A 12,918-nucleotide genomic window follows, 5' to 3' on the forward strand; every position below is an offset into this window, starting at 1 on the left:
ATGGCACGAAAGTGAAATTTCTCCCTTTCAATATTTTGATAATATCTTAAGAACACTCTCAAAGACTTCCTTTGAAAATTATGCTAAAAATCCACAAAAAGTAAAATCAAACAAAACCATTCTACGCCATTATCCAGAACCTTTTTTTCCTTTTTCTCCATTTTTTCTGGGTCCTCCAAGTTTTTTTTTTTTTTTTATTCCTACGCGCCGCTTGCCGCTTTTTTCCGAGGTTGCCAAACCTTTTCTTTTTCTTTTCTTTTTTTTCACTCCCCACTACAGTACCTTTTACACTATCTTTAACAGCTTAATTATCCTTTTTGATTCCTTCGTGAGCGATCTCTTCGTCAAGCTTTTGAAAGCAATTTTCTAACATCGATATCAATATTTTTCAATATTCAATATTTTTTACATCTAATAATGGCGATGATCGAGGCCTCAAATTGCCAGTGCGAGTATAGATTCTTCAGCTGCCTGCCCTCTATTGGTTTCAAGATGATTATGCGATATGGATTTTCTTAATATTTTTCACATTAGATTAAAGCAAGGCAAGTCTTTGATCACTTTAACGATTATTTCTTAGTGACTTACAACCGAAATTTTCAACGATTTCTCCTACGAAATCGTATTCGAAAGGCCTATATTCCTTCTTAAACATATTTACTCCTAGCGAAATAAGTAAAAGCACTATAGTGGATCAGAACTCGTCATTAAATACCCTACACCAGTCACTCATAAGCTCAGAATATCCCAAGAATTGCAACCTGCAGAATGAACATCAGAAACAAAGACAAGCAAACGAATAGACAAATTTAGAACGATTCGCAAAATAATTTTGAATCGATGGATATAGTAAAAAGTATATCTATCTCAAGTTCTTCTGGGTTTTGCATACAACGGTACAACTTAATGTATGCTTACATCACAAGGAGTGTTGGATGTAAAAACACAAACTGACTGAGGCACGCCAATTGCTATATTTCTCAAACGGCTCTGAATATTTCCATTCCCTTTCCTTAGCCAAATTAAAGGATATTCCTTAACCTTCTTTAGCAAACTGGGCTATTGCAGTTTTGCATATCGATAGTTGCGAAACTTGTTTAAAAAATAGAATAGATTTTATTTAAAAAATTACATAAAAGGAAAGCATGAAATGCAAATCAAAAGCTGAGTGTATCTAAAATAAATGCCAAAAATTGTTCAAGAAACCATTCATTTGTAAATTTTGCTACCGCATGCTTAGTAAAACTCTCTTCTGCCTTCTTGGTAAGGCAAATAAAAGCACAAAACGGAATAGAGAGAAGATGACTGGGTGGGTAATGGTAGTAGTGCTAGTAAATGTAACAGTCCGACTGTCTGTTGTAATATATGCTTTATATAGTTTTTGTTTTTTTTAGTTTTTTGGCGTAAGTTTCTTTCTCGATTTAAGTTTTTTGATGTAAGTTTCTTCTTCGATTTAAGCTTTTTGGTGTAAGTTTTTTGTTCCACTTTAGTTTTTTGGTGTGGGTTTTAGGCAGTTTTAGGTTATTGCTACCTTCGAACAATCCGATATTTATAGAATGTATTTTGGCGATGGTTGGTTGGTGAGTAAAATTTTCGTATATTGATTTGGAAAGCTGTTCTGAATGGCGAAGTCCCGTCAGCGTCGTTGGCTACTTTATATGTTTTTAAGAGGACCTTCATTCTATTCTGCAGCATATTTTAATTATAAAAGTTAGGTTTTGCGCCATGTCTTCCAACACGTTTGCGAAGGCGACTTTTTTCTTCTTGAAAGTCGAAATTCGTCTTTACTTCCCGGATGACAAGGCAAGCGCCCTAAAACTTCCTCTTTTGTCCATTTTTTTTTTGCTAAATATAAGTTAATGCATTAAAACAAAATATATATGAAATATGAAATAGAAATGAAAAACTTAGATTGAATGCATAATGTAAAGTAAGAACTTGCGATCATTTACACATCATTTTCTAATTGTTGTCATTGTTAAAAACTTCTCGCGATAAACTGAATAGTAAAGTTTCAGATATTTCAATTTTCGCAGTTTATTTTTCTCTTCGGTTGATTTTAATTTCAAAAGTCATGGCAGAGGATCTAGACCACCGAATCGGAAGGGAGTTTTACAAATCCATTCGCATTAACGACTGCTCTGTTTTGTCGACTGGGGGGACCGACCAATTGTCTGTCTGAAATCTCTGATTTGGTGGATTTCGGCATCTTCTCTGCTATTCCCACTAAGTTACTTAACATTTATTACAATGATTGCGTCATCTCTGAAAATTCTTCTTTGATTATAAGCTCTAACTCCACTCTTTCCAACCTCTTAGTTAAAAATAATGTCATCAATCGTAAAATTGACGTTAGCACTTTACCGATAACATTTTATACTTTAATCAGAGTTTGCGAAGCTCTTCTGAGATTGATAATCTTGTTCACCGATCTGCTTCAGCAATCCATTTTGTGTAACAAAGAAGAAATTGAAAACAAAAATTACTGCGGTGTTGGACTCATAGATGTGGAAAAGACTTTTGATAAAATCTGCCAAGATGGGTTACTGTTTCCACCCATAAAAAAGTTCCATAAAGTTACTTAAAAAATTTCTATCAACTACTATGTATTTGCAGCTCAAGTTCTATTTGCAAAATAGACATTTCTATGTTAAAAGGAATATAGAAGATCTAATATATACAAAATTCTAGGCGTGGTATTCGGGGAAACCGGTTTAAGTTCAATAATCTATACAATTTTCACTTCAGATTTCGTATTTGCTGAAAATATTTTAACTGCGACAGATGCACGCAGATGACGCCACAACCCTATTTTTATCTAGTTACCCCATGAATACTTCCTACTGAGAACTACAAATTCAAATCAAGAAACTTTCGCTTCAGCTGAACAAATGAAATATTAAATAAAATACTGAAAAATGTGTTCGTTTAATGCTCACGTTAAATAAAACTTCTTATCCTTAATTATTTTTAAATAGAAATAAAGCCGTTGTCAACAGCTGTGTGAAATGAATGAATGAATCTTGGATTACATATTGGCCAAGATTCAGAATGAAGAATTATTTAAAAATTAAACGTCAGCAACTTGGCTTAAAAATCAGAAGGTCATCCTGAAACTCAACTTAACCTAAGAAATAAATGTATTTATGCTCCAACCTGTTTGGACCAAACGCATATAATTGTGGGGCGGTAGCAGTAAAGCCAATGTCCAAACACTCCAAAACTTAAAACTTAACCTAAAATTCTGCGTCCTATTGTTAAACTAAACAAAACTATTCATAATGGATTGGATTTTTCATTTATTAAAAATCCAATTCAATGACTTTCGTGAAAACATCTATTTAGACCTTTAACAACATCTCCCCCAGATGAGAGAAGAAGATTGAGAAGGCATCATGTACTAGAGTTTCTATTTAAAAGTTAATTTGTTTTTGTTGCTTAATTTATGTTAATGAGAATTTTCTATCATATGTTTCCATTTGCTATCACTTTTCCCTAACATTTACTTCTTCCATCCCAGACACTGGTCCTCATTTTTGTGCATTAATCGGAAAGGTGCGAAGTTGTTGTTTTTCATGTCTACTTTTCTATTTTGTTTGCCCAGTTTGGCCCGTTGACTAAATTTGAGTTAACTCGCAAGTCGATTGTCCCAAATCAATTTCGTTAGCCGTGGATGCTGTTAAAATTTGTGGAAATTGTTGACCTTATACTTGGTGATGGAGATAAGAATAAATGTAATAATGAAAATAATATAATTCTTGTATTTAACTAGGCTTATTACGTGTATTTTTATTTTCGTCTAATAGTAATTTAATGTTATTTTCATGTTGTAAATGTTTCACATTTAAATTCTCAAGCTTTATATGCAATTTCGTTACATTGTTTGGTCGTTTAATTTTTGTAAGCATGTAGTCAAAACAAATGTGTCATAAATTTTAATATTACCTTTCCTTACCTCTTATAAGAAATGTTTCTTTTGAGCTTATATCTACATTCTTGCAATTATTAGAATTTGAAAATTTGATCATTTCTGGTACGATTTGTATGACGGAAGATATTTCGTATATTTCTAATTCACATGGTGCTTCTGTAAACTTTCAAATATTGTTATTACTTACTATCCGCTAATACATTATTACTAAAGGGAGTTTTAGGGCCCTTCAAATACCGCTCTTCCTATACCACTATTATATGTAGTGATTTGGCGAAATCGAAGGCATTTTTGACATGCAGCACTACCACAAGGGAGTTCGCGCCCTTCCAGCGTCCTCTTTATACAGCTGCGGCCGATGCAGAAGCCACTGTCTGAATAGTATCTGACGTGCATTTTCTGTTTCCGAGTCCAAATTGATATTTAGACGCCCCCTCATTGTTATTTAACCATTCTTCTATGGGATTACAAATTATTTTTTCGCAGACTTTATCCATTGCAGATAGGTCTATAAGTCTATAAGCCGAAGAATCGCTGGCCGGCGTCAGCAATAACATTACAGTTTGCGGTTTCCATCCCTTAGTAAAAACATATGTTACACAACCCGGCTGTACAGTATAATCGCAGGTTCTCATTAGGAATTTGTAAAAGATCCACAAAAAATTTGAAGCTTCTGCTGATGTCAAATAATCCCAATCTATGGGATCATAAGCGAAATTTTGCCAAATTTGCATCAACCTGCTCTTGCGTCTTTTAATTTGAATTGATTGTATTTAATAACGAAGATATATTAATTCGTTAAGATCTAATTAAATACTGAGATTAATTGCACAGGCATTCCTCTTCTTTTTTTTTTTTTTGTATGTTGAATGGAGATGGACTAAGCCAATAGAGATGTGGCTTTCCTCTTTTATATACAAAAAAAAATATAAACAAACCAATACCAATACAAAACATGACCTTGAAATAAAAAAACATTTGTTTTTGTTTCCGCAAAGACGAGGGTCTGTATATTTATTGTTCCCAATGTTTCTGCAAAAACGGCGAACTATGTATTTTATTGACCACGTTTTGCAAACAAAAAACATCTGGGCAAAATAAATGTTCGCCCCAATTGCAAACCAAAGTTTAGTAGTGAGTGATGAATTGATGGTCACACTTACGATAAAGTGTATTTAAAAATAATTCGCGCTATACCATGTGATATTTTTGAAGTTTGTAATATTAGCGAGTCTGCTGAGCATCTAATTTTTAGATGTCACAGGCTTGATGATATTAGGAGTTCTTTTGGTTTCTTATACGATGGTCTCCTCCCTCTCGCGCCACGCACGGAGCATGTGTAACATGAAACTAAGTTGTCATGAAATGACTCGACAAAATGACAAAAACACTTTCATAAATACAATATTATTTATAGCAAATGCACATTCCGAAGTCCGGCAAGGACCAATGGGCGTACCATGACGCATATATTCGCCATGCACGAACTGGTCAAACTGCTTAATATGTGAATTTATATGTAACAAAGTACAATTTTTTTGCTAAATATGTCGGAAAAGCGGGACAATTGCCTAATTAGGTGTTAAATTTAGCGAAGGAGCAGTCCTTGCGTACAAAGATAGAGTGCATGCATAGAGTGATTTTGTTAACATTTCAAAGTCGAATTGATTACCATGACCTCATCTTCAAATTAATCTATTCGTTAAGGTGTGTTAAACGCGACAGCGTTCTACTTGAAACTTGGTGGTCAGCGGTTAAAAACTAAGCTAAGGAGCGTTCTTAAGCACCATATTATATTTGCTACATCTACACAGAATCCTACATTCATGAATTACTTTTAATCAGTTATCTATAGCTTCCACAAAGCCCCCTTCGGTTTTAGCCGATCTTTCCCAAATGTGGACTTTCCTTAATCTTAGACAGTGGCAGGCACTTGTATTTAAAATAGGTAACTAATTTCGTATACTCCTTGCTTCTTGCGTGTGAAATTAGTACATGGAAGACGGAGAGAAAGCCATAACAATACAATTGCAACTTGCGCGCTCGATGAATTCGTGTTAACTTATGCCTTGGGTTTTAACTAACGGGTTTTTTTTTTAATATTGATAACTTTAAAAAATACGTAAACATTGAATTTAAGCAGAAATGGTTAGAGGGGAGGAACGTGATGAAATTCGTTGTCCAAATGAGTAAGAAGGAGCTTTCTTTCCAGGTTGATAATTCAAGCAATTGTAATGGTTCGAAGGTGGCACCCATGATTTATTCCAACGTGGGCCATTTCGCGATAACAAGCTGGATTGAGGGCTGCTCCGTCTTATCAAAGAAATATTGCTTGGACCGTAGCCAGCTGGTTCAGGAGAGCCGGGCTTGTCGCTCTGAGCTAGAATAATTGAATAATTACTGAAAAGGCATTACATTAGCAAATGTTGCTTAAAATGTATTCCATATATTTTACTCAAGGACTCAGCCATTGCTTATGTCCAAGTTTAGAAAGTTATAGCTCCGATTATAAGCAAACTTTTAATATTGCTATATACAAATAAAATATTTTCTTATTTTCACTGACTTGATTTTCACATCAATGTGTACTGGATAGAATTTAAAAAATTTTTGAATCAATGTGTGGTATAGCGAATTCAAATGAAAAATAGATGCAATTGTTTACAAATCAATGGGTGGTATAGCGAATTCAAATGAAAAACAGTTGCAATTAAATAGTGTCGGGAATAAGTGTACGCTCTGGTTTCTTTTATTAATGAGATCTTTACATTGATCCAGCAAAGTGAACAGTAAAAAACAAAACTGTATAAGTAAAACTGTCGGAAATGCAATGAGTGCACAAAAGTACCGCCGCTGACGTATAAAATTATAGCCGATTGCTCTGTTTCAAAAGCCAGAGGTGCTATAATGTCTTTGTGTCATAGTGATGTTGAAACACCAGTTTCATGCCCGTTGGCACCACTAGGACTTTGAAAGGTGTCTTGCCTGATCAGCTAGAAGATTTAGACTGTAAAATATTGCTAAGTAATACTTATCATTTGGGCTTGCGTCCTGGTATTGATATATTGGAAAGGCAGGCGACTTACATAAGTTTATGGCTTGGTCTAAAGCTCTACGGATTCTGGAGGCTTTCAAATGGTTTCACTTTTGAAATTGGCTGAAATCGATGAAAACGGTGTTAATTTTCGTTCTCCATTCGATAATTCTGAGTGCATATTAACGCCGGAACATTCCATTCAAATTCAACATGTAATCGGGCCTGTGCGAATTTTTAATGCATATCCCCAAAATTGTTGGCCAATCTATAATATAATAACGAAGTGGAAATAGCTAGTAAAGCGAAAATCTTATTTAGAGATAAAGAGAGGAACGCCAACGCTATATACAATAAAAGCTCTTTGCACGTAGAAGATCAACCCACACCAAATGCAGTAGAGGCTCTAAAAAGGTATAGTGTTGTAAACAATTCGCATAAAAATGCCGACTTTACTTGCTTTTTATTCCCTCAGATTACGCGATCCGGGAGTGGCAATAAGGTTTGTAACTAATACCACTAATAAATCGAGGCAAACTTTATTAAATCGTCTTTTAGCGAAGTGTTATTAACATCAAGAAAAAAAAAAGTATAAAAGCTAAGATTGATGTAAGATTGAATTGTTTGAATTATTATGATTAGAAATTGAAAATATACTCTAAAACTATATACAATTGTTAAATATTAACTAAATACAAAGTCATTTACTTATTGAATGTATTTTTTTCCCTATATTTAAAAAACTTCTTTTTAATTATTCAAAATATGTGTAGTTTGTTTCGTTATTTACCAATTTTCCTTTTTGAGAGTAAAACTTACTTTGCTTTGTGTTCTTATAAAATTTTCTTTTACATTTTTTTTAAACGGCTTTTTCTCCCAAAGCAGAGCAGATTTTATTCTCTTACTCTCAAAAATTTTAAAAACGACGATATATTCCGACTAAAATACTTGGTTATAAAATGTTAGTCCATCTTCGCTAAACAACCCAAAACAAAAAAATTAAACAAATAGTTGTTGGTTTAGTCATTGGAAATCAACATTAAAAAATTGCTTCAACTAATACGAAATAAAACTATGGAGGAAACGTTTGGTAAAAGACATTTAAATAGTAAATTCCAGCATCGGAGTAGTTCTGCAGTTGAAGTACTAAAGAAACAAATTGACTTAGAAAAGAGTACCTTAAAGTACCACAATTTAAGCCAGATTCCAGAGGAAATCGCTGAACAGGAGGAGCAAGGAGATCATTTCCAAAGTTTAGTCAATGAATTGGGTGTAGCAAGTAAGCCAACATGAAAGTGAACTTGAGTGAACTGCCTTAAATGAACTTGTTATCCTTTTAGCTAAAAAACGGCCATCTTTTAAAGAAGCTCTGCCAACCTTGTTAGCTTCGAAGTCGCAGGATCGTGCATTAAGCAAACAACAATCTAAACTAAATCAGAGTAACATTTCGGGCAAAGAGCACGCACATTTGAAAAGATTATTACCGCCTTCTAACCGTTTTAAAGAGCATAATCATGAATTGGATGCGGAATATGTAGAAAAATTAATGGTGGGGTCTAGAGAGAAATTTAACAAAACCATGAGATGGCCTCAGTTAGAATGCTTTCACGCGCTTATACCTAAAAGTAAAGACAACGATCAAATAATTTACATCGATGAAAATCTACCTAAAACACTGGAGACAGCTACTGATCTAGAGGCTGTTGGTGTGCAACTTTCACTAGCGAATTGCAAAACGAATCATTTTCCATTGTCAACGTGTATAAAGATCTTTATTGTCCTCATCGTACTTTAACGAGCGGAGAAGAAGTTCGTTTAGTGTATACTTTACATGCTTTTATTCTTATATTGAAGATGCGAGACTGTGTTATGTTGAATAATAAAAAAATTGAAAAAGAAGAAAATAGTAATAAAGGCTTAGCATTGGCTGATGCATATCGTGATCAAGGACTAGCGTTCTAACATAGCAAGACTACAGAAATGTTTGAATGAGTGTTTGGTCATGGAAGCAAGCAACACTTATATGTAGCCGTGAATGCAAACACAGTTCTGACTGGTTCTGGAGGGAAAGACAATTTCGTTGATGATAGATGACAACTAATCAGCAAATGTCACAGCAGCTAAGCGACCGGTAAAAATGACAACAATAACAGCAATGAAGTGGAAAAAAAGAGACTACAATAGAATACTTTAGCTTTAATATATAGATAATTTTTGTGGAATTTAAACTATGGCTTCTTGAAAATAGCGATAAATTTTAAATATTTTTTTAAAATGTCACTAATACATGAGATAAATTTATCACTTTTAATGAGATTGTAACCTTCATTTGATTTGACGAAAGAGGTTTCTTCATCCATTGAAAGGTTAAAAAATGCTTTTATAATTAATTTTTTAACGACATTTCCTTCTTTCTGCTTAAGTCTAAAATCTTGAAATTGAATTTTTGAAATAAGATGGGTATGGGCTCTGAATCAAATATTTGAATTAATCTTGTGACGGCTTCTTTAAAAATGATTTTAAACAAAAATGTATACGTGCATTTGAACGCGAAACTAAACGAAACGAATTAAAGAATGTTATCAACACGGCTAGGCTTATTCAATTGTTATCATTGTTTATAGATACATTGTTTATAAATACATATGTATTTACAGTAGGCTAATAAAATCTACATACAATCCGACAATTTTTATTTTAATGAATTTTAGCAAAGTTTTAAGACATTTCGATAAATTCAAAAAATGGTGAGCAAAAAAATCTCATAAGTAAAAATATTTGGTACTAAAATAATGTAAATATAAAATATTGTAAATTTATTACCAACTATAATGTACGTTGGAAGGTCTGTGTGCAAAACCCACAATTACGGCAGCCAATCTTACAGACCATTAGGGTCAGTTACTCCTTTCTACATGTCTCCTTGGTCGATTTTATTGTTCCTAACGATTCAAAGAGTCATTCAGGGATAGCAGCGGCAACGCTAAGCTTGCCATCCCTTATCGGTAAAGCCAGGTAGTCCTCTCCGTTGTTCAAAGACAGCGGCTACGCTAAGCCTGCCATCCCCTATCAGTAAAGTCAAAATAAAATGAATTGTTTTTTCGATAAACACTTACCTTGTGGGATGCCATAATACAGTTGAGAAGCCGAGTGTGTTATACTAAGCACTTTTTTAGCTGCCGTCATCGTCACTGTTCCATTGCAATGCTATATTGCTATACTCGTGCGTGTTACAAGCTGGCACGCACATTATCCCATGAGTGTATTGTAACATAAATATACATATATATATATATATATATTGGGTAATACTGCTTACAGTTAACTATAGCTAACGTATACCTATATGGAAGCTATATGCACGCCTAACCAATATTCTAGTGTATCAAAATTTAATTGTTTTTTCAATACCTTTAGAACACGAAGAGGCAAGTTTCAGAAACCATATAAAGTATATAAATTCTTGCCCAAGTTCAAGTTTGCAATACACATAAACATGTCCGTCTGTTCCGCTGTTCATCTGTCTGCTTGCGGAACTTGGTAGTGTTTGTGGCAAACATTCTCTCGTTAGCGAAAGTGAAAATATCGCCTAAACTTTTCAAACCCTCTAGACCTCTACGACAAAAACTTTCATTTTGAAAATAGAAAAAATCAACTACGCCCACTCCATATCACACAGCATGAGAATTTTTTGGGGTAGACGATGATGGATGTAAAAGATTCCGTCCCGACCGAATTTAATTCTTTACTTGTTTTTTGATTCTATTTTTCCGTACGTAACACACAAATCGAGTGTATGATGATACGTTTCTTTTTCAAAATTTTTACTTTCGGAATTATTATGAGCAGGCGCAGATAACGCTAAAATGCGAGGACTGCGATACTTTAGCAAAAATGCCACATATCGCATTTTTTGTACCCCAATTAAGGGACGATGATGAAATTGACTCTTACGGTCATGTGGGTACAATTCAAAATATTTAAAAAATGAAATGAAGATTTCCTCATTAGCTTTGCAGAGTTTTTGCCCTTTGCCCTTTGCCCTTTCAGCTCAGGGCATAATAGAAGAAAACGATTTCAACAATAAAACAAAGGAGGCTACTATTTACAAATAGTCAAGATCGGTAAAAACACATATGTTAACGGTCAAGCAGCCACGGGAAATGAATGCATACCGACGGAAGAGCCAACAGAAAAGAAGTCAGCAAAAGGAAAATAATCAGCAAGGCAGACATCAGCAGAATGGACACAAAGAGAAAAACTGCAAATGAGTAATTGTTGTTATCATTAGTTTTCCAAGTTAGAAAGAGGTTTCTGTCTCGCATCTATCTACTTATATCGAATCAATTGATTCAAAGCCTGCACTATATATAATTGGCATATTTTTCGTTGCTATTGTTGTTACGTAAAAAAACATTGCAATTCCATTTCTATATTGACCTTCGGATTTACTTCTATTATTTATTTTTTGTACCGCTGAGTTATTTATTTATTCTTTTTAGCTTTCCATTACCGCTTTATTCCTGTACCCTACACTACTTGTGTTACAGTGTATGGAATTGATCTAAGCCTGTTTGTCCATTTGTCCATGTAAATTTGTATTCAAGCTATAGGTCGCAATTTTTAAGATATTTTGATGAAAGTGATGAAAGTACAGTGTCTTGTTTTGAACCAAGGTCAAACGCTATTAAAAATGGTTGGGATCGGTCCACTTTTTCGAAGAATCCCCATACAACACCCTGTTCATTAAAGTTCTTATATGGCAAAAATAGCAATGTTCAAGATTTCTCGGCAAAAGTGGCTAAGTAGAAGTATTTCGGCATTTTAAATTTGCGCGAAAACAGAGGAATGTACAGCAAACTCAATAATCCCTATTTTATTTGAATCAGTTTAACTGAATTTATTTCTTATATCTCAAACATTTTCGAAATTTAAAATTTTTCTTTTTTTTATAAAATTATTATTATTATTTTATATTATATACTTTTTATATAGAAAAAAGTAAAAAATATTGCTTACTACTGGCTATTTTAAAATCTTTTTATATACGCATTTTACGCAAGCTTTAGTTGTAAATTAATTGTTTACGTCTGCGAAATATTTAGTTGTTTTTTCAAAAGGAAAATCATTTGGTGTAAAATTTTATTAATAGCAAGTGGTTTTCAAAAAATAAATCAAACGATTCCAATACTTTTCGGGTAAGTACATTACAATATAATTACAATATAAGTACAGATACGAACATTGAAAAATGTGGGATGGTCTTCCCTTATAGTTCAAGAGTGATCGTGTTAATGAAGTCGACTTAAGAGGGTTGGCTTTGTATCATACTAACGAAGAATTACCGGAAGATGATGAGACATATTTCCATCAAACTTTAAAAAAAATGGATGGGCTTAAATCTCACCGAAGAATTTTCTCACTTCGCCCGCAAAGTTTGCAAGATTGTTACTTTGTATCAATTAGTAGATAAAAAGAAGTTCGCGTTCGTACTTTATTAGAAAAACCTTGCGATAAGAATGGGAGGATTAGGCTTGTCGGTGATCAAAGCAACACATCCAGAAGACTGATGACTTTTTACCATTTGTTGATCCTTTACGAATTGTACACAATTGTGGACGCTTATTCTCACATGTAGGCAATTTTTATACAAATACTTGGACAATTATTAAAAATTGTAAACAAATGTGAACGCTTATTCTCACATGTTTGGAATTATTGAGAATCATTTTTTACTTTACATCAAAACAACAAACTTCTAAGCTCCTATTGAACTAAAGCAATGCAAACCAAATTATATAAATTGTTTATAAAGTAAAATGAAGTGAAATAACACAAACCAAATGCACTCCATATCCTAAAATACAAAGATGCCTTGTACACATTTAAAAAAAAAAATTGCAATTATAAGTTACATTGCTCTCCGAGTAATAAGTAATAGAGTGCAGGCAAT

General features: G+C 33.6%; 1 protein-coding gene and 1 pseudogene across 1 annotated transcript; both read left to right on the top strand.

Annotated features, from left to right (window-relative positions):
- Positions 1-6,757: 6,757 nt before the first annotated feature.
- Positions 6,758-7,439, top strand: LOC119639080 (annotated as a pseudogene).
- A 7-nt stretch (positions 7,440-7,446) lies between these two features.
- On the top strand, positions 7,447-8,927 carry LOC119639017. The gene is made up of 4 exons (XM_038036191.1): positions 7,447-7,574; positions 7,851-8,244; positions 8,306-8,671; positions 8,734-8,927. The coding sequence occupies exons 2-4, from the start codon at positions 8,040-8,042 to the stop codon at positions 8,925-8,927; spliced, it is 765 nt and encodes a 254-aa protein (XP_037892119.1). The 5' UTR covers positions 7,447-7,574; positions 7,851-8,039.
- Positions 8,928-12,918: the final 3,991 nt, after the last annotated feature.

The sequence above is a fragment of the Glossina fuscipes genome, unplaced genomic scaffold (assembly GCF_014805625.2).
Source record: "Glossina fuscipes isolate IAEA_lab_2018 unplaced genomic scaffold, Yale_Gfus_2 111, whole genome shotgun sequence".
In the NCBI taxonomy this organism is placed as follows: Eukaryota; Metazoa; Arthropoda; class Insecta; order Diptera; family Glossinidae; genus Glossina; species Glossina fuscipes.